The sequence below is a fragment of the Micrasema longulum genome, unplaced genomic scaffold (assembly GCF_059751315.1).
Source record: "Micrasema longulum isolate JH-2025_06_02 unplaced genomic scaffold, ASM5975131v1 h1tg000576l, whole genome shotgun sequence".
NCBI classification, from domain to species: Eukaryota; Metazoa; Arthropoda; class Insecta; order Trichoptera; family Brachycentridae; genus Micrasema; species Micrasema longulum.
Genome location: NW_028277772.1, coordinates 217,088 through 236,200, shown reverse-complemented (window position 1 = coordinate 236,200; position 19,113 = coordinate 217,088). Strand labels below are relative to the sequence as shown.

Below are 19,113 nucleotides of genomic sequence, written 5' to 3'. Positions count from 1 at the left end.
GCAAAACATAACCTATTCGGTATTCGCAAATCCGTAATAGCTGCTATCGTTATCAAATTATTATAATTTAAATATAGCTTCTAGAAATATAATCAATACACATAACGAATCCACCTACAAATGGAGCGTCAGAGTAAATTTTTGAGTGCTACCTATATGAGGTATCCTTTGGCCTTCGGTGGATTCATCGGATTAATTTGCGTAGGTTTTCTATATCGGTAAGCCATATTTTACCGCTTCACTATTTATGTCCTATGGTACTGTCTGATTTTGGATACTGATGGGGAAAATACGCTAAACGGCTTGACGGAGGTGATAAAACCGGTATGGAACCCAAGCTTGTTGGCTGATCCAACAAACATTAAAGCGTTTGTCCATTTCGTGAGCGAATAGATGGAAAATGGGAAGAATGGGGTGAAGGCTAACCATGAGTATTGTATCCCTTTTAAACAATAAATAAATGCTCGGGTACTTGCATAAGTTTTCTGAACTAAACGCTTGCCCGTCTGTATTGTTGTTGTCCCATCAAAGGGAGATAGAAATTGACTTTACGATTTAGAAATTTGATGCACTCTCAAAATTACTAGCTATGATCACCTACTTCTTCTCGGATGTAATTTTCATGTATTTTTTACTAAACTCTGACCATATTGCAACAATACCAGAGGCATGAGATGCGACGAAAAACATAAGGAATATAAATCAGGCTCAGGAGCTACATTTCTCAAAAAGTACAAGTTTTATGAGCAAATACGGTTTTTATGTATGATAGTGAGTCATCGACTAGCTGTTTCAAATATGCAATCTACTCAGTGCGCGAGCATTAAAAATACTAGAAAAACCCTTGAAGATGTAGAGGATGACAATGGAGTCCTGAAAAAGAGGAAGATGAAAGAAACAAAAGAGGAGCATTTGGACAGCAGTATTGTAAAATTGATAGATTCTGTTGTCAATGAAAATAATTGTAGAATGATGTATTTTTAAGCGGTATTAAAAATACATCATTCTACAATTGAAAAATTATGTGATGCTGATTGTGGAGTTCTAGTTTGAGATTATAAAATAGATAATTAATATAAGTCAATTATAATATAATAATATCAAACACAACTATCTTAAATCCCACAGAATTGTTACCCAGCTTTATATTATTCTTCACAATTATTTCAAGTCGCTAAGAATATTTGTCAAAATTCATATCAGGGGACATCCAACTAAAGCCTCAAGTTTATCTACATATCATCGTGATTCATCGACATCGACTTTCTTTTATATTTGATCTTAAAAAGGTTATAAGAACGCTTTATATTCTAGGTTTGAAAAAATATATATATAACTAAACCAAGTATCAAATTATATACTTTTGTACTTATCATGTTTTGACGTAAAGTCTCAAAAATAATTTTAAACCACTCTCGAGTTGTGGTCCCGTGGCTAGTGTCTCGGACTCACGGCTCAATATTCCATGGTTTGAATCTCACTCTACCCCTACTTGATTCCTATTTTCTAATATTGAGTTATTCACAACTCATTGAAAATGGCCCTCAAAAGTAAATATTTGGGTAAATCATAGGAACGTAAATATTTATTTTTCTATAAAAAAAAGTTGAAGAAAATCACATACGTTGTTCTACAATCATGATGATATAATAAGGAAAACGAGCCAAGCCGATCCCGTAGACATGAATCATTCAACTATCTCTGGAAAATCTCCGCTGACTGCAAAACATTCTAAAGAATCTGTTTCCAGTCCAGTCATTTCCAGCATTAATTATAATTTTTAAAATCACCCAATTTCTACAAATTCATGATTAACTGAATATTTGAAAACATTAATTTATAATAACAAGCTTATGATTTTCACAATAAAGTAAAACATTAATAATAAAGTAAATTATACATACTTCATGGTAACAGCTAGCCTTTCATCTGGAGTAATGATAATATAATACAGGCGCCATGGCGCAGTTGATTAGCGGGTTCGATTCCCGCCAGTTGCGAGAAAAATCCAGCAAAGGTTTTCTCTCAATTGGTGTGGGTGTTGTGTATTCATAAAATCCTTCCATATCCTTTCATTCCTACCTGCTGACAAGCCACTACAATAAAGGCTTAGCGAGGATGTACCCATGACTTTCTCTTTTTAGTCGACATTTGAAATGTGTCCACTCACTTCTCAATTTTAACTATTTTGTTGGTGTCAACATAAGTCTTGTCTGTTTTTTTCCAAATGAAAAAAACAAGAGTAAACGACACAAAAAAAACAATAATTCATATCATTATCTTCGCATATTTCGCGAGCAGTATTGGCAACTTTATTCCCTCGATAGAAGGGCGATGTCAAAAATGCTTAGTTTCGTCTACTTGATATTCCATTTTGAAGCCTTTTAATAAAATAAAACAACATATGTAAAGTAAAAGCAAACGCAATATCTTGTAGAAAAAAGTTTCTTTCGAATCATGTATAACTAGGGTTGCCAACTCAATCCACCGAAAATCCAGGAGGTAAAGTTAAAAACAACTAAAATGAAATATTAGTTAGTAGATTGAGATAAATGGATAAATCCAACATATTTTTAATCCTTTCCCGCATTCATTTTCACCAGAAAAGGCGGATGAAAAATACGGTTCTGTGTGTGAAATAGAACCAGAAAATATACCTGTTTTATGGTTGTATTTATCACATTGTATATTATTGTTAATAAAGGTTTATTATTATTGTTATCCTGAATAAGGAGATCGGGTGGAGATAAGTCCGCCTCGTTCTGTAATAGTTGGTGCGTTTACCTATCATTCTCGAAGTCTTGGGTTTGATTCCTGGCAGGGTGGACTGTTTAAACTGGAATGTTTCATTGTCCCAGGACTGGCACCTGAAGCGTAAGATTAATCACCTTACCTTACTTAGATGATTGAAATACACTGAATTTTTACGCTTAGTTTACAAATGCAGTGCCCCTATGCACCACGGGATGCACGGAAAGGGGAATGATGATGATGACATTCATGGTCATCATACAGGAATAGATTAATAACAATAATAATCATGGTTTTCTAACAAAAATAATACTTTATCTACTACATACACACTTAGGTAATAGATTCTGGATCTTGTCTAGTCTGACTAACTAGGTATAACCTGTTTTACTCCGAGTGATTTTATCTGCATGTTGGGAGTCAGGAGATTAAAAAAATATAAACTTATTCCCGGGAGGATCCCAAAATTCCGGGAGGGTTGGCAACCCTATGTATAACCCTTACCATCTTGTTTTACTTATGGTGCTCATTTTTAAATAAACAAACACAACTAATGTTAACACCTAATACATAAATAATCAAAAACTCTACACAGGCTTAGAATTCAAGAAATAAAGAAAAAAAACAACTTTTACTTGATATTTACATTTTAATTTTGAATGCAAGTATCCAATTTTTAAAAAATATTCCAAAATTGTTTTTTCACACCCAAAAGGCATAATTGAAAATAATTTTAAAAGCAAATTGAAAATTCAAATAAATTTTGCAGTCTGGAAGGCAAAGATTCAATTTAATGAATCTCACTTTCTTACCACTCATTCCTATATTGCGCCTTCTATAATGATAACTTGTTTTGTATCAGAACGTTTTATTATGTAATATTTGTTTAACTTGCATTTGTTTGGTTTGTTTTTCAGAAAATCCTTCTTCGGTGATTTGGATGAACAAAGAAAGAGTTTATATAGAAACGAGGATTTAATTGGCAAAAGGTTGATTGAACAAAAAATAATAGAACACAATAATAAAGTTTAAATTATCTCAACCTTTATATGTAGAAAATAAATAATATATTATTTTTTTTGGTATTTATTTAAAACAAATCTCCGAGTGATTCCTCCATAAATTTTTTGTACATTGACATAAACTTAGCAACAAAAGCTTCGAGATGAAAGATCTGCTTGTTTCCTTGATGCATTCGATGCTCGTAAAATGCGGCAAAACTGGCTACCTGACTCTTCATCTGCATATCACAGTTCATAACTAATTCTTTCAACAACCCCCCGAATATCATATCTGCTGGAATTCCATGAACAAGTAATTCATACAACTTCGCCCTGACTTCACCGAGCTTCTTCGGCGATTGTTCTAAAAGAATCATCTTAGCTGTGTCTCTTATGAAAACTTGCCAGTCTGGTTCCGAAATAGTCTGGTTGGCTGTAAAGGGATACTGCTGCACTTTGCAGGCCTCGCACATCAACAAAGCTCTCCTCAAGTTGCGTGACGAGCTCTGCGATATCCTGACTGCCAACTCTGTAGGCAAGTTCAGTCCCTCTTTCTTGCACGTGCTCTGCAGAATGGTTACAATTTCTTGATCCGTCGGCGCGGGCACTCGGATGCCCAAACACCGAGATCGGATAGCGGGAATTACTCTAGACGTCGAGTTGGCACATAGTATAATTCTACAGGTAGAGACATACTTCTCCATTGTGCGGCGTAGAGCGTGCTGGGCATCTTTAGTCAACTCATCCACTTCATTGAGAATAACAACCTTGAATTCACGCTGCCCAGATGAATCCAGTTGATGAGTCTGGGCAACATTCTTTACAAGATCCATAATAACAACACGGTCGTAAATTCCAACATCTGAAGGATTAACTTCTATGTGATAATTGCTGCTTATTGTCATAATTTCCAATTTCTTTTTAGATGGAGTAGTAAAGCTCATATTTTCTTGTCGCAGCCTTTCAACTCCAGACCCGTAAAGTTCCTTCAACAAGCACATGATACGAGTCTTTTTTCCTGCCCCACAAGGACCATAAACGAGTAGATGTGGAAAATCTCCATGCTGAACTAACCTTTTTAATTGTAAAGCCTGTTCCTTATGATAATCCAGTTTTGAAAGATCTTTCGGGCGATGCTTATCTACCCACAAACTCATTTTTCACTAATGTTTTTAATATAAAATCACCTTAAAAAAATTGTAAAATGCTGATAAAAAAATAGCTATTTTGCGTGATAAACTTGATAGCTTAACGAAACCGATACGTTTGCCGCCATTTAGAACCAGAGATTTCTGTTTTTACTGCATTGTATTTTGACATAAAAATCATAAGACAACATTATGTAAATGGGGTACGTTCAAATCCACCGACTTCTATTCTACCGAAACAACAGATCATCTATGGTCGGGGGAGCCAGATTGTTTCGAAAAAAAACCGTGAAGGTGGCTCCACGAGTCCACAAGCTTGCCAATATTTGCCAATGAGGAAGTTCTTTTAAAAACGTATTTTATTCATTTTTCATACATTTTCGAGAAACTTCGCCGTACAATGAAATACTTTAATGTTTACCGTGTGAAAGAAAACATTTTTTATTTCTAATTTCCCGTAGCACTGAACTTCCTGATTGCTAAGCGTCGACAAGCGCAAGCGTGTGTATTGAGCGTTCGTCTTGCCTTGCAGACGCTTACCGCGATTTGGGACGGTACCAGTATTTTGTGCACAGATCAAAGGAAGGCACAGATGACATATTTATATATGCTGTTGGATTGATATCACAGTCATATCAAGTCTTCCATACGCGGGAAAAAAGGTTTGAGTAAAAAAATCGATTTTTCAGGAGAGCCAATCAAAGTTTTGAGTGTGTCTTAAATCGATAAAACAGCTCCCAAATCATAAGGATTCAACTGTTTTGAGTATTTTATGTTTTACAGACTTATATAATTATCCTTAAAATTTTGGGTTTTTTGAATTTTGCATTTATTCTTTTTCGACCATTTTATGACTTAAACGGTATTTAATATACTGTGCTTAAACGTGGCTTAAACTTAACTTTTTCGCGCGCACGGAAAAAGTCATGTCATAATATGTCATCTCATATATATTATACATCTTTGGTTTCGGCTGTTTCGGGTAATTTGTGGGTTAGGGGTAACGTGATTAAAAATAATAATTTACAGAGTAATAGTGTTCTGTTTTAAAACCAACTTGTGTTATGTTAAAAACTCTATCTTCTTGGGCGCAGTGCTCGGGAAAAGTATACCAGTACTCTTCAGGTGTTTTTTTACTATTAATATTTTATTTCATTTTATATTCATCGGCATAATTTTTCTATCCGCACCTAATGGTGCATAGGCCACTGCATTGGTTGTAGTGAAAATAAGAAAGACTTGTAGAACAGCTTTAATCAGCAAAAATGATACATAGTTCTGACTTCTGACGGTAGTGATAACAGAAAAACAAACGAACAACAAGTAATATTTATATTTATAATGTGGCACCAAATTTACCGAGACGATGGAGACCAACTGGTACTGATGTAGAAGTACAAAGAGATGCTGTAGAATTTCTGGAGGAACGATGAGATTTTGACTTACATACCCTTTATTCATTTCGCTTTGTTATATAATTAGAATCCTGAGCAGCAATAACATCATTGTTAATGTATTGGAAAACATTAGTAGATGCAAAGTTGCATAGAAGTTGAAACTTGTTATCTTCTGTCATCTGCTTGATTTCGCCCAGAAAATTAATCCAATGTTTCTATTTTGATTCGGTACGGACACATGTAGGATCCACATCAATTTTTCTGATTTTAGCAGTTGTTCCATTTTGTGCAAAATAAATATTAGTATAGTTGTATGTTTCAGTCAATTCATTCTAGCACTTCATAAATTTTTGCTGATTAAATTGTAATTAACAGCAGCATATCTCAATCACTTTTGTTCCATGAAGGTAATGCGATCAGTCTTACGCTTCAGGTGCCAGTCCAGGGACTATGAAATATTCTAATGTAAAAAAACCTTTTCAAATAAATGTATAATGTTAACCATGTAGTGAATCGAACCCGAAACTTCTCGCATGATAGGCTAAGGTACTGACCATTATGCCACGATGCGACAAATATTATTATACTGCTATACTTTAAAATGCAAAAAAAAAACTGCTTTTTGGCAGGAATTAAATAAATGTTCAAAAGAATACTTATGTAAAAAAAGTTTAATATATATTTTTTTTAAAACTGCGGCTTCACTCGTGTGGTATTAGGGAGAAATTAGTTTTGTCATTTAACAATTTGAATTTTACCGATAGAATAATGCATTTTTTCAAGATAAAAAGTAGCCAGATCGATTGCCGGCCCTCCAGTCTGCAAACTTATTTAAAATTAAAATAAGCTATTTTTCAAATCGAAACGTTGTGAATCCCGGTGGTAGTACTCTTTTATCACGTGAGATTTCGTGTGGCTGTCCTCAAAGCTCTGTTTTGGGACCACTTTAGTGGAATGTATTGTTCAATGATTTTCGCGAACGTCCCCTTGCTTTATCTTGTATGATTCCGGCTTTTGCCGATGATGGATGTATTTTGATTGAGGGCAATAGCCGCAGATCTTTGGAGGGTGACGCAGCTAATGTATTAAATAAAGTATCCGATTGAGGTATTAGAAATAAATCAAGTTTTGCTCCTCAAAAAATCCAATTTTCACTATTAAAAGGCAATCTTGTGTGTCCTCCTATCAAATTCCTGGGCACTTCTATTCGAGCTTCAAATTCGGTTGCAAACCTTGGTGTAATTCTTGAAAAAAAATTGTCTCATACTTCCCTTGCTAGGAATCTGTGAATTCGGGAAAGATGGCTTTCCACAGTTGTCTTTTGAAACTTCAACGATCTATTATAATTTCCTAGGCATCGTATGCTATGCAGCTGGCTGTTGGGCACACCGATGTAAGTTGCAATATTTCAGGCAAATTATTTTACCTTTCTTTTTTTTTCCTTCAATCCGTCAGTGCTTAAAATCTTCTTGGGTTATCCCCGATCACTGGACAACGCGGTTTTAATCAGGTCATGGTAAATTTAATGACAAATTCTTTGTTTTCAATATTGTTAATTCCCCTTCGTGCTGCTGCAAATATCCTAATCAGTCTTCTGAACACACCCTGTGGTCTTGTCCCTTTCCCCCTCTCTGTGATTACCGAATGTAGCTTCTCGCTACTATCCGAGGCCCTGTTATAGGTCCCGTCGAATAAACAGATCTGGTGGCTTCCATTATTCTGGATTACTTTCTTTCAACACAAAGATGCTAAGGCTACCAGATTACAGAGAACTCCTTCGGGCAGTTTTTCTCGTTTGGCAACGAGCAAATATTCCGTGTATGTGGGCACCGCCAAGGAGACTTATGTCCTCAGATGCGGCGTGTGGTGGGCAAGCTGCCAGCCCTCCAACTATCACTTTGTAAAAAATATGACAATCTGTAGCATTGTTATTCTAATCTAATATTAATTCATTTTTCTACTAAGAATTCACTTTCCCACTGGTAGTTTTCCTCAGGGAATAATTTTTTTTTTCAGGATGAAAAGTAGTATTCGACACTTGTCAGCTCTTCGGTTCTCCCTATGCAAAAAATCACATCGATGGGTCCCTCCGTTGTGACGTGAAAGAAACACAAACAAACAGACAAACACACTTTCGCATTTATAATATTAGTATATTCAAATTATTAATGAGTTTTTTTTTTCTTGCAGCTTCTTCATCAAAAATGGCAAGTGCTAAAGAAAATATAGTGTGGATAGACATGGAGATGACTGGGTTGGATATAGAAAAAGATCATTTGCTGGAAATAGCATGCATCATTACAGATAGCCAACTCAATATCTTGGCTGAAAATCCCGAAATAATTATCCATCAAAATGATGACATTTTAAAAAACATGAACGATTGGTGTATTCAACAGCATGGAGAGGTATTTCGTATTTGATACTTATTCAATCAATGACTTTTATTCTTATTTTTTTAATGCCTTTTTTCACCTCCCCACTGGGGTGTTTTAGCCAGTGTCGAGTTGATTTGTATTATTTCCATTTATTTATATATTTATTTGACACTTTAGATACATATACAATAAATATACATATAAGGGCGGGCATATTGCCTTAAGGCAATTTCTTCCTACCTACCCAAACCGTTCAGTTTAAGAAAATTATAAATACATGGACATATTGAATCTTACAATTTTATACAAAAATTAAAAGCAGATTAAGAAAAATAAATATATATTTTTAAAAAATTAACACTATACTATGAAGAGTGGAGAGGGGATGGGGAGGAAAGAAGAAGGATAAAGGAACAATTTAAATATTTAGATAGTGACATTTCAATCTCGACTTAAATGTAAATAAAGAAGGGGCGTCTCTAACATATTTACATGTGTGTTGGTAATATAGTATACAAGTAGTGTGTTAATTCAGTACCTACTTATCACACTATATACAACGTATCACCAACAAGCCACAAAAAGTGATTTGGTGGGAATTTAGTTGTTTAAATTTGAAATGTTATAAGTGCATTATGTATCTTGATGTTGATAAATATTTTTTTTTAAAAAACAATTATAGTTAGATATTAAAATAAATTTTTTATACAAGTTTATTATGAGGGAACAGGATAGTTAAAATATTAGTAGGGAGTGGAATGTTGAAATTGGAGAGGTCAGATAGAAACTCAGCATAACAATAATTTATTAGGCATCCAATAAAATAGAAACACGGTTTAGATTGAGATCCTCCTCTAACTGACATTTGCACATGGCAGAGTCTAACACATAGATTCTGAACAAGTGAGAACCAATACAGTAGTGTCCAATGTACATTCCTTATTATCAAAGATTTTAAAAAAAAGATTGTCTGCAATGCATGTCGATCAACACTATAAAATTATTATTTGTTGTGAAGATGGATCATTTGACCTGAAACCTATGATTAATTCAATGTTATTTAATGTATATATCTACCCACTTCATGACCAATAAAGATACTACATAATATTACCATTTTATTAGTGATGTAAGCAATGTTAATTATTGAAATACGAGTTCCAAGATTATTTATTTTTATTTATCGAGTGATTTATTAAAACCATGTACTTTTTACAATTTGCAGAGCGGTCTCACTAAAGCTTCGGGAGATTCTACTATTGATGTTAAAACTGCAGAAAACCAGATATTGAAATTTATCAAACCGTTTGTAGTGAAAGGCAGAAGTCCGTTAGCTGGCAATAGTGTTTATATGGACAGATTATTTTTAATGAAATTTATGCCAAACGTCAACTCATACCTGCATTATAGAATAATTGACGTGTCAACTGTAAAAGAGTTATCTAGAAGATGGTATCCAAGTGAATTCAAAAATATTCCTATGAAATCATTTCAGCATCGCTGTCTTCCAGACATAAGAGAAAGTATAGAGGAGTTAAAATATTACAGACAAAATGTATTTAAATAAAACAATTTTAATAATTTACAATAATAATATAACAAAACAAAATACTGCTTTTTATTTGAACCGTTGGGGTGGAACATTTATAGCGCCATCAGGAATCCTGTTACTACGACGGCGGCAGCTAGCATGGCATAGCCAGTGCTGTAGACCCCTTTGATAGTCAAGAACCGTCCGGTATCCCAGAGCAAGTGTCGGATGCCATTACACCAGTGGTAGCTTACTGGGAAGGCCACCAAGAATTTAACGGTGAAGAGAAGTGCCGGGGAAAGATTCATACTTTCCAACATTGTGACGTAGTGGCTGATGTCATTCGGCAGTGCCAAGTATCCCACTCCCAAAACAGTCATGTAGGTGGACAGTGCCATACCTGAAACAATTTTAGTAATTAAGATGTATATTCTGTGTCTGGGCGGGTGAAGAATACAGTGAAATAGAACCAAAGCCCTGGAAAACTTGCTGACTTAATGGCTACTTAGGTATAAATCCTGAAAAATGAAATTGAGTAGAGATAAGTCTGCCTTAAAGTGTAATGAATGGCGCGTTCGCCTACCTTGTTTGAGGTCCTAAGTTCGATTCCTGACATGGTAGATGTGAATATTGGTTTTTAAGGTAATTCTACACTAAGATGTAATATTTTATTATTCCTGGACTGGAATCAGAAGCCTAAGACCGATAACCTTCCATGTAACAAAAATGTTCAAGATACACTGTGATTGGAGTAAAAATGCAGTGCCCTAATGCCTCACTGGATGCAGATAGGAAAACGATGATAGCAACTATTTTTATTTATAATACCAAAATCATCCTTTTCCACATCCGCTCTTAAGTGGAGGACACACATCACCAGACGCCTCCAGGGGACCCTATCGTCAGCCAGCACTATCACCTCTTATCACATCAATCCCGCATCTCTTCGTTCTGCTGAATAAAGCCGAAAGATCGTCATCGACGGCCTTCCAGGACGGCGGGAGCCCGCAAGCATAAAGAAAAGGCAAGTTGGGTTTAGGTTCTCCTGAGACGTGCGCAGCACGCGTCTAAGCCAGGTCCACCGCCACATTCTCAAAACCCTCATTATAGAAGACTGCTGTGTCCATTCTCAGACTTGTTGGTTATGAAATCGAACCACATTATGCCTAATATTCTCCTCAAGCATTTACTCTTAAAACTCAGAAAATTGTTTTTTTTTTGTTCTTTTAGCAATAAGTCCACCAAATGACATATATTTTTTGTATTTGAAGATTTAAATAAATAATTGTAATCAGTTTCTCACCAGAAATCCTATGTGATATGGACAGCATACTGGTAACCTGCGGGGAGTAGATGGTAAGATGTGGCGACTGGGGGCGGCCGATTCGGATGTTTTTGAGGTCAAAGTCCTCTCCTTCCTCCACTTTGGCTTTGTGGACATTCATAGTCACCCCGCGGCACATAATGCGAGGAACGATGGTACCACTCGGCAGCACATGGGAATTGAGTGCACGCCCGAACAGACAACTAAAATAAAATGATTCATCAAAAGAAAAAACTTTATGGATCAATGTAAAATCCTTCCCGAGAAGGTGATCCGTTCATGTTATTTTATTTATTTATAATTTTAAAAACCTGATAGGGTTATATAAACAAAACATATTATAAGTTTTCAGTTAGGGCTCTACTTTGGTACAACTTAATTTGTCAGCATGCGTCGCACTCGGAGTATAAACACAAGTTGGTACATGATTACAACACCAGGTTTACTAGTATGGAAGGGCTCGCTGTTCCTAGATATTGCAATAAATATGGCAAATGGACAATGCAATACAGTATACCTAAAATATTTGACATGTTACCAAACAATATTAAAAATACTGAGTCAAATACAGGAGTGAAATGTATGCCCAAATTATGATTAATCGAAAAAAGATTTTTGTATTAATGATAGTTTTTAGTTTTTGATGGTGTAATAAAATATGGTATTATATGTAATGTTTTTCAAGTAAAATTATTATTAATGTAGGTTAAGTATGAATAATGGAAGCAATTTATAAGAACCTGCTGACGAGTTGTATTTATACAACTCAGTGGGACTTTAATTTAAGACTATTATGTAAATATTTTTTTTTTAAAAACATTTTTTTTAAATAAGGTGAAATCAACTGGGCTTGGAGGGGGAGATTTAGAAAAATGAGAACTCTCGCCCTCCATACAGCAGCCCGGCTCTTTAAAGACCTGGGTTTGAAGGGCAAGAACTGATTCATGGAGACCTATCACAATAGATCTTCACAGGTTGCAATGACGTCAGGAGTTTTTTTCAGTCATTTCAAAAAATAGAATAGAAGTCATATTATGTTTAGTGTGGTTAGAAAAGAAATGCTTAAAAAGCATTGGTTTTAGATAAATTAAATCAATCTACATTTCTGTTTGTTTGCTTACATGTGGAGTCGTGGAAAAGGTAAGTACCTGGCGTAGTTTGAACTATGTGAATCGACAGGTTATAGACTACACAGATAAGGTACAGCCTAGGTTTAACTGAGTTACACAGTTTAAACCTGTACTGTGCAAGTAGGTTCCCTACAAGACCTTGAATGATTTAAAATTATTGATAGTATAATAATCAACATTGACTATGTTTATAGTATACTATACCGAATTATATTGTTTATTTATTTACACCTTTTTATCAAAAACAGAATTTTACGTTCACTTTATAGTTTTAAATAGTATTATTATTATAAAAGCAAGTAGTAACAAAAATAAGAAAACCTAAGATCTTTAGAAAATGAAAATATGGATGTGAATTTTAGGTTAGAAAAGAAGTTCTTAACTAATCAAATAAAATACTTTAAATTCATACTCAGAAGAGTAAGGGTCGCCTAAAGTGTATTGTAATATATTTACAACGCTTACAAAAAATGTATCACTGTGAGCAACAGCTGTCACTCATGAAATTATAATCTGGTGCATTACATAACGAAAAACTACAGGTAATAATAGTCTTTCTAGTGTAAGATGAAAGCATCATATATAAAAGTAAACATTAATATAAAACGAGATTATAACGAACAGCAATCTGTTAAATATATTTCTTTATCATATTTATTACCTTCTCAATAACATCGACATGTCAAAAGCGCGGAAACAATCTTTTTTTTTAAATTCAGTTATGTTGCCAGTCGCTAATACAGAGATTACGCCAAAGCTTCTCATAATGAGAAAATATTATAGCCTTGAGTTTTTTTTAATTTAGACTAGGAGAAACCGGGGATGAAAGTAACAAACTAGTTTTAAAAATAAATTATTTTCTCGTTCAAACATTTCTGCTACTATTATGCGCTTAGAGTATATACATATATATACTCTAAGATTATGCGTATTCTCTACTCTTCTCTCGCCTCCATCGTTGCCAACTTCCGTGAAGGTAAAATAGATAGATTCAGAAAAATAAATTGGTAGATTCATTATCAGCTAGAAGTGTCGAAGGATGGGAATGTCAGGAAGGAATAGATTGTTTTTGTGAAATAAAAATAGCAAGTAAATCGTATAGGTGTTGGTAAAATATAGAATGGGTTTTTTTTTCAATGCTTTATATTTCCTTAGATAAATAAGTTATTTTCAATACTTGTCTTAAATATTTAAGTAGGAAAGTCTGCATTTATGTTTCATATCACAAATAATATTTTTTGAAAACATGTTCGAGATTATGCTGGTAATTTCTGGTATCAGGTTAAAGTTGTTTTTTCCATGTAATATTTTAATCATATTTTTTAGGTGAAGGTAGAGAAAATAGAACTCCATTTGAAAATAAAAGAATACCTACTAAACAAAAAGAAAGAAACTGTCAGTGTCCGAGATGCTTCTGCTTCGGAGATTGCCCTACTCTTACAGTTAAAACCCTTTTATTCCCATCAAACTCTTCTGCTGAATTTTCCGTTCTAATTAAATTAACAGCTGATTTTACAATATGATCCACCACCAACCTCATCCACCAAATATGATTTGTAACTCAACTCTGACATCTACTTCATCATCTAGTCTGGGCACTCAACATAATTTATTGATTTAGCAGTTCCATCTTCTTCTTTAATTACTGAACAAAGTTCAACAACTAATCTTATGATATTGAATCCATATCAAAAGCAGGACATCACAAAACAATGGAATGGGAAGGATATGTAGAAAATTGGCAATAATGACACCCAAACTTAGAAAATAGAAATTTACGAAGAAGTAAGAAAACGGAAGGCTACACCAGTTAAAAGGTCTGTGATGAGTAATGCATAGAATATTGATAAAAAAAATTGTTTTAAAAACGTATAAAACAAAAGAAAAAAAGATAAAAGTAAAAGAGACGAAGAATATTTTTGATTTTTGTTGAACTGTTTTCAAACACTAAGACAGCTGAAAAGTGGGTGCGGTGTTTATTAAAAAGCCAACTGCGGTCTCACGTAGCTTGCACTTATAATGAACTGATCTACATTTAGAGATTTTTTTTGTGCAATTCCTATATTTGGCTTCATTGAATATTAAAAAATATAAATAATATTTATTTTAGCATTGTTTAGTTTTTTTGCGTAGCATCGACGCCATATTTTTACGTAGCATCACGTGTCTAATCATGGTCATGAAAGTCCGTGAATGAATGAAGGCATGGCAAGCAATTACCCACGAATCGAAATGACACGCTTTTTTAACGCGTCTATTTAATTACACGTCATTGCGGGTTCAAATAAGTTTTTTTTAATGCATAGGCACACTATTGACACGATTGGTGACTTTGTACGATCAAATTGGTAAACGAATATTTTTTTCTACGAACCAATAAATTTTAAATTTAATAACATTTCGCGTAAAAAACGGAAGGTGGAGGAGAAAGACAAGTGGACTGATTCATTCGTTCAAATGTGTTTTAAACCTGATTAACGTATTATCCATGAAGATAATGCATCCGAGTGTATTTCAAATTAAATCATCCTCTAGCCCTGTACCACCCTGTACTAGTGAAGTAATTGATAGTATTGCCCACTACAAAAAACATAGTGTCAAGCCATTTGATTGGTTGGCAAACGCGTGTAGACTAGGCTTTAGAGATGCTAAAGGGACAGGGGAGTTTATTTACAATTCCCTGTTGACGTTTTCTTATATTTTCGATTATTAGTAAATTCACGTGTTTTTTTATTAAACTCTTATGCTCAAAACGTTGTCCAAAGTGCACCCTTTGTATTATAAATGTTTTTATAATTTCCACTTATGTTTATTTCGACAAAAAGATGGTTGGAAATCGTCGCTCCGCCGATTCGGCGGCCGTGCTAACTCCAGTTTAGTTTCCCCAAATACCCAACTTGTGTATTCTTTTTTGTAAGTGTTAAATTTTACAATATTTAACTGTATTTGAGTTGACGACGAATAAACTATATCTCAACTGTTTTGTGACAGCACAGCTGCAACTTCTTAAAAAAAAATATTGCATGGTTGTCGATTAAATTTCACACCGATTTCACGGCCCCCAATTTTTTACCTTAAATATACCCAATTTGTACTATTATTTTTGCAATCACTAGATGAATTAAACAGTAGCGTATGAATTAATACAAGGCAGTGGTCACAATGATCGAAGTAATATTTGTCTAGATGTCGGAATTACAATCGTGTGTATTGTATACTCATGTTTCCATTGTGTTGAATACTTTACATAAACTTTGGATTTATAATGAAAATAAATCTGTTTCAAATATGTTATTTTATTACTTACTTAATTAAACTTTGTGAAATATGTCTATATAACAATAACATGAATCAGTACAAGGTATTCTTAAATAGCTTAATTTGCATAATTTTTTTGTACAAGTAAAGTGGTGAATATTAAAATAAATTCTTAGTATGTTGTTGGGTTCATAAATCTGTCAATAACGAACATATCGCAATCAACACAAACACATTTAAATGCGGATATTTATTTTTTGTCTGTGATAATCATAGTTCACCCGTGAAATGATTATCATGTGTTTTAAATTAAAAATTAATTTCCTTCCAGGTAGGAATTGACATATTAAGTGTGTGGAAAGCCCCATCTCGGATTAGTTGTATTGGCTTATGGTAAATATGGCTTCTCTTTCTGCATTTTCCCCCTCAAAACTGTTCCTTGCACTTAATGAATCTCGATGTTCCACAAAAATACCAGACTAAACATGTGGAATTAATGTCTACAATTTATTCTTGATTTCACTAGCAATGGAAAAGTATTCGAAATTTCTTCTCGGTAAAACAATAATTTTATTAAATGGAAATAAATGTAAAATGACATTATGTTCCTTAAATATTACTATACACTGGAACCTAGTATGCGCCCAGCCGCCGAACGGGCTGGATGTGGAATATAGTTCCTCTCCAACTTTTGCTTAAAATTTGCAAGTATGTCTGTAATTGTTAAAAAACATTGAGTTAATATTTAGAAGCCGCTAATGTGCAGAAACGCTATAAGCATCAAGTGGCGGCCTCCGTGGTGTAGTGGTCAAGACGCTTGACTCACGCACGGAAGGTTCCGGGTTTGATTCCCGGTGAGAACACAAAAATTAAAATGTGATTTTTCTCAAGCCTGGGTGCTCTGTGATGTAATTCACCACTGTAATTAGGCCTCCTGGCCTGTTGTGGTGCAAAAAAAAAAAAAAAAAATGTAAAATGTAAAAAAAATGTAAAAAAAAAGTGAAACAAAAGAGACTATTCATGTATAGCTATGTTTTAACAATTTTTATATTGCGCGCTTTATTCTAACCAAAATATATTTAAACAATTTGAACTCGTGATTTTATAACCATGCTCCGGTTAAAACTGCTTAAGAATGTGTTTATTTGTGACGATAAAGTGCCTAAATTTAACTATCTAGAACAGAATCCATATAATATAATAGCGCTACTTGTCTATGTTTTTTGAAAAAACAAATAATTATTTTTTATATTATCATATAAAATTACTCAAACGTCATACGTAATGGTTTCAAAATAACACAGTACAAAAATTAAATCAAATTTTATATAAAAAAGGTAGAATATATAGTTAACATTTTCATTTTATTGAATAGAATACTTAGAAGAAATTTTCATACGATGATATTTGTTTTTTTATCCAGCGTTGTTCTTTTTTAGTATATTTTTTTTTTACATAGTACTGTGTGGAACATATCCCCTGCGTAAAAAGATGTTCCAGTGTACTTCCCTAGATATCTTACTAAGTGAATAAAGGGTAAAACATGAAATAAATTAATGAATTAATGATGATATTTTAGGTAATTTGATCAAAATTTTTGGCTGAATATGTAATTTCTTTTAGTATATATGAGTTGTGATGTTTTATTATATTCAGCCAAATTCACTTATGACCAAATATTGACAACCAACAAAACTTGCAACAACAGTGTTGTGAATATTATTTGTTTTTTTTTGGGTTAAAAATGCATTCTATCACTAGAATATTTTTTCAATCTGAAAGTATTTTAAGCTATAATTATTTTTTTATTAGGAAATGGCGTCTCAAGATGTACAAGCCGGCCAACAGCACCAGACTATGGTCGTCTCCGTACCAAACTCCATGGGACAAACCCACCAGGTACGACTCCTACCTGTTCCTTGCCTTGCCACTCATAGCCCTTAAACCGGAAGTGTTTTTTTGGGGACAAGTCAAATGCTTGATGTGACGTGTCAAACTCAGTGTACTCGCCAATGCCACTCGCGAATGTCCGCAAGTGGCGAATGGAGCTCATGCTCCAACTTGTAAATGCGGCTGTAGGATTACAATGAAAGTGCCCATCCTTTCCTAAAACTGTATAACTACTATACCAGCGACAACGTATGGTGGCATTTTTGACAGATTACAATACTATTGTGACATTTTTTTCCTTTAGATTTTTGATATCAATTTTTGAATATTTGGATCAAATAGCGTGAGTAGGAATTGGGTTTACATATTTATGACTAGTTTAATTTAATGCTGACTAAAAATGCGGCATTTTTTACTAACCCCGCACATTCTATTCACCTCTATAATTATAATAATAGTAATAGCAATCAGTAATAGAAATGTTCGGCATAGAAGCGCCCACAACAATGAAGTAATTCATTTGTTCTCTACACTTAGCTGTCAATATTTACTGCACCTCATGAGCATGCAAATGTCAAAAGTGCCATTATATGTTACCTGCCCTCATAATCAAAAAGGCAACTACATATTTGCAAAAATCGTATTTTGAGATATGGCACTTATAAGTATTTGTCAACTTTATGAACATTTTTAAAAACTGTAAATAATCATAGGTAAAAACACAGCATGTCAATTGTTTCTAAGCATAAAACCTGTGTATGTCATATCTACACTGTGTTTTTGCTTATGATTCTCTAGATACTGTGTTATTGCTTAAATTAAAAAAAAAAAAAAAAACAACACCGTTTTTCATTCTGAAATATTTTATTTACTGCTTTTTGCTTTATATCAAATGGTTCAAAGTTTCTTATAAAACAATATCTCATATTTAATTCATTTTATGATTTTTGACAAAAAGCTGCCTTCTTGCCCACGAGGGCAGTATAGTGTTTTGCACATTCAATATCAATTTTTCATGGGTTACTCAATTTTGAACCGGTTCGAAAAGACAGAACTCTTTTAGCTGTGAAGCTACATCTCAAATTTCTAATAGGCGGCTTACAGCTCACAGCGGTACATTGTGAGTTTCGTTCGATTTGTCGAAAATTAAATATCAAGTCAGTTGACTCAGCGCGATAGCGGTGATTCCGTGCGTACATTTATTTTAGCTAAATGGTGCGACCTGTATCAATCAGCTCACTGTCATAGTCGTTTCGTGCCTGAGCTCGCGACTCGCGGCAGTCCCGTCGAATAGTGTGAGCTGAT

General features: G+C 34.0%; 4 protein-coding genes and 1 pseudogene across 10 annotated transcripts in view; 3 read left to right on the top strand and 2 right to left on the bottom strand.

Moving 5' to 3' along the window:
- The first annotated feature begins 270 nt into the window (after nt 1–270).
- LOC148280481 (uncharacterized) lies at nt 271–1,090 on the top strand (annotated as a pseudogene).
- Nucleotides 1,091–3,713: 2,623 nt separating this feature from the next.
- On the bottom strand, nt 3,714–5,339 carry RfC38 (replication factor C subunit RfC38). The gene has a single exon (XM_088228291.1). It carries the CDS (start codon nt 4,907–4,909, stop codon nt 3,842–3,844), a length of 1,068 nt encoding a protein of 355 aa, XP_088084417.1. The 5' UTR covers nt 4,910–5,339; the 3' UTR covers nt 3,714–3,841.
- An 84-nt stretch (nt 5,340–5,423) lies between these two features.
- Nucleotides 5,424–10,612, top strand: LOC148280479 (oligoribonuclease, mitochondrial). 2 transcript variants are annotated; one of them, XM_088228293.1, is made up of 3 exons: nt 5,424–5,562; nt 8,488–8,705; nt 9,901–10,612. In XM_088228293.1, the coding sequence occupies exons 2-3, from the start codon at nt 8,502–8,504 to the stop codon at nt 10,240–10,242; spliced, it is 546 nt and encodes a 181-aa protein (XP_088084419.1). In that variant the 5' UTR covers nt 5,424–5,562; nt 8,488–8,501; the 3' UTR covers nt 10,243–10,612. The 2 variants fall into 2 exon arrangements, with proteins under 2 accessions (XP_088084419.1, XP_088084418.1); XM_088228292.1 differs by lacking the exon at nt 5,424–5,562 and adding an exon at nt 5,697–6,025.
- Nucleotides 9,459–13,538, bottom strand: LOC148280478 (succinate dehydrogenase cytochrome b560 subunit, mitochondrial-like). The gene is made up of 3 exons (XM_088228295.1): nt 13,322–13,538; nt 11,510–11,733; nt 9,459–10,606 (listed from the first exon to the last, which is right to left on the bottom strand). The coding sequence occupies exons 1-3, from the start codon at nt 13,423–13,425 to the stop codon at nt 10,320–10,322; spliced, it is 615 nt and encodes a 204-aa protein (XP_088084421.1). The 5' UTR covers nt 13,426–13,538; the 3' UTR covers nt 9,459–10,319.
- A 1,727-nt stretch (nt 13,539–15,265) lies between these two features.
- The window catches only part of LOC148280477 (uncharacterized), a 35,585-nt gene continuing 31,737 nt past the window's right edge, over nt 15,266–19,113 (top strand). For 5 of the 6 annotated variants that reach the window (XM_088228309.1, XM_088228310.1, XM_088228312.1 and 2 more), the window contains exons 1-3: nt 15,290–15,573; nt 16,250–16,311; nt 17,731–17,817. In XM_088228309.1, the coding sequence (XP_088084435.1) occupies nt 16,309–16,311; nt 17,731–17,817 (90 nt within the window). In that variant the 5' untranslated portion in view covers nt 15,290–15,573; nt 16,250–16,308. Of the gene's footprint in view, nt 15,574–16,249; nt 16,312–17,730; nt 17,818–19,113 lie in introns of all 6 variants that reach the window. The other variant, XM_088228311.1, reaches the window with a different exon arrangement.

What these genes read in the sequence shown, in the direction of transcription:
- RfC38 (XM_088228291.1), bottom strand. Translation starts at nt 4,909, where the DNA reads ATGAGTTTGTGGGTAGATAAGCATCGCCCGAAAGATCTTTCAAAACTG.
- LOC148280479 (XM_088228292.1), top strand. Translation starts at nt 5,965, where the DNA reads ATGTTAAAAACTCTATCTTCTTGGGCGCAGTGCTCGGGAAAAGTATAC. An exon ending in AGTATACCAGTACTCTTCAG is followed by an intron (nt 6,026 to 8,487) that starts GTGTTTTTTTAC and finishes TTTTTCTTGCAG; the next exon opens with CTTCTTCATCAAAAATGGCA. An exon ending in GTATTCAACAGCATGGAGAG is followed by an intron (nt 8,706 to 9,900) that starts GTATTTCGTATT and finishes TACAATTTGCAG; the next exon opens with AGCGGTCTCACTAAAGCTTC.
- LOC148280478 (XM_088228295.1), bottom strand. Translation starts at nt 13,425, where the DNA reads ATGAGAAGCTTTGGCGTAATCTCTGTATTAGCGACTGGCAACATAACT. An exon ending in ATGTCGATGTTATTGAGAAG is followed by an intron (nt 11,734 to 13,321) that starts GTAATAAATATG and finishes ATTTTATTTTAG; the next exon opens with TTGTCTGTTCGGGCGTGCAC. An exon ending in CATATCACATAGGATTTCTG is followed by an intron (nt 10,607 to 11,509) that starts GTGAGAAACTGA and finishes AAATTGTTTCAG; the next exon opens with GTATGGCACTGTCCACCTAC.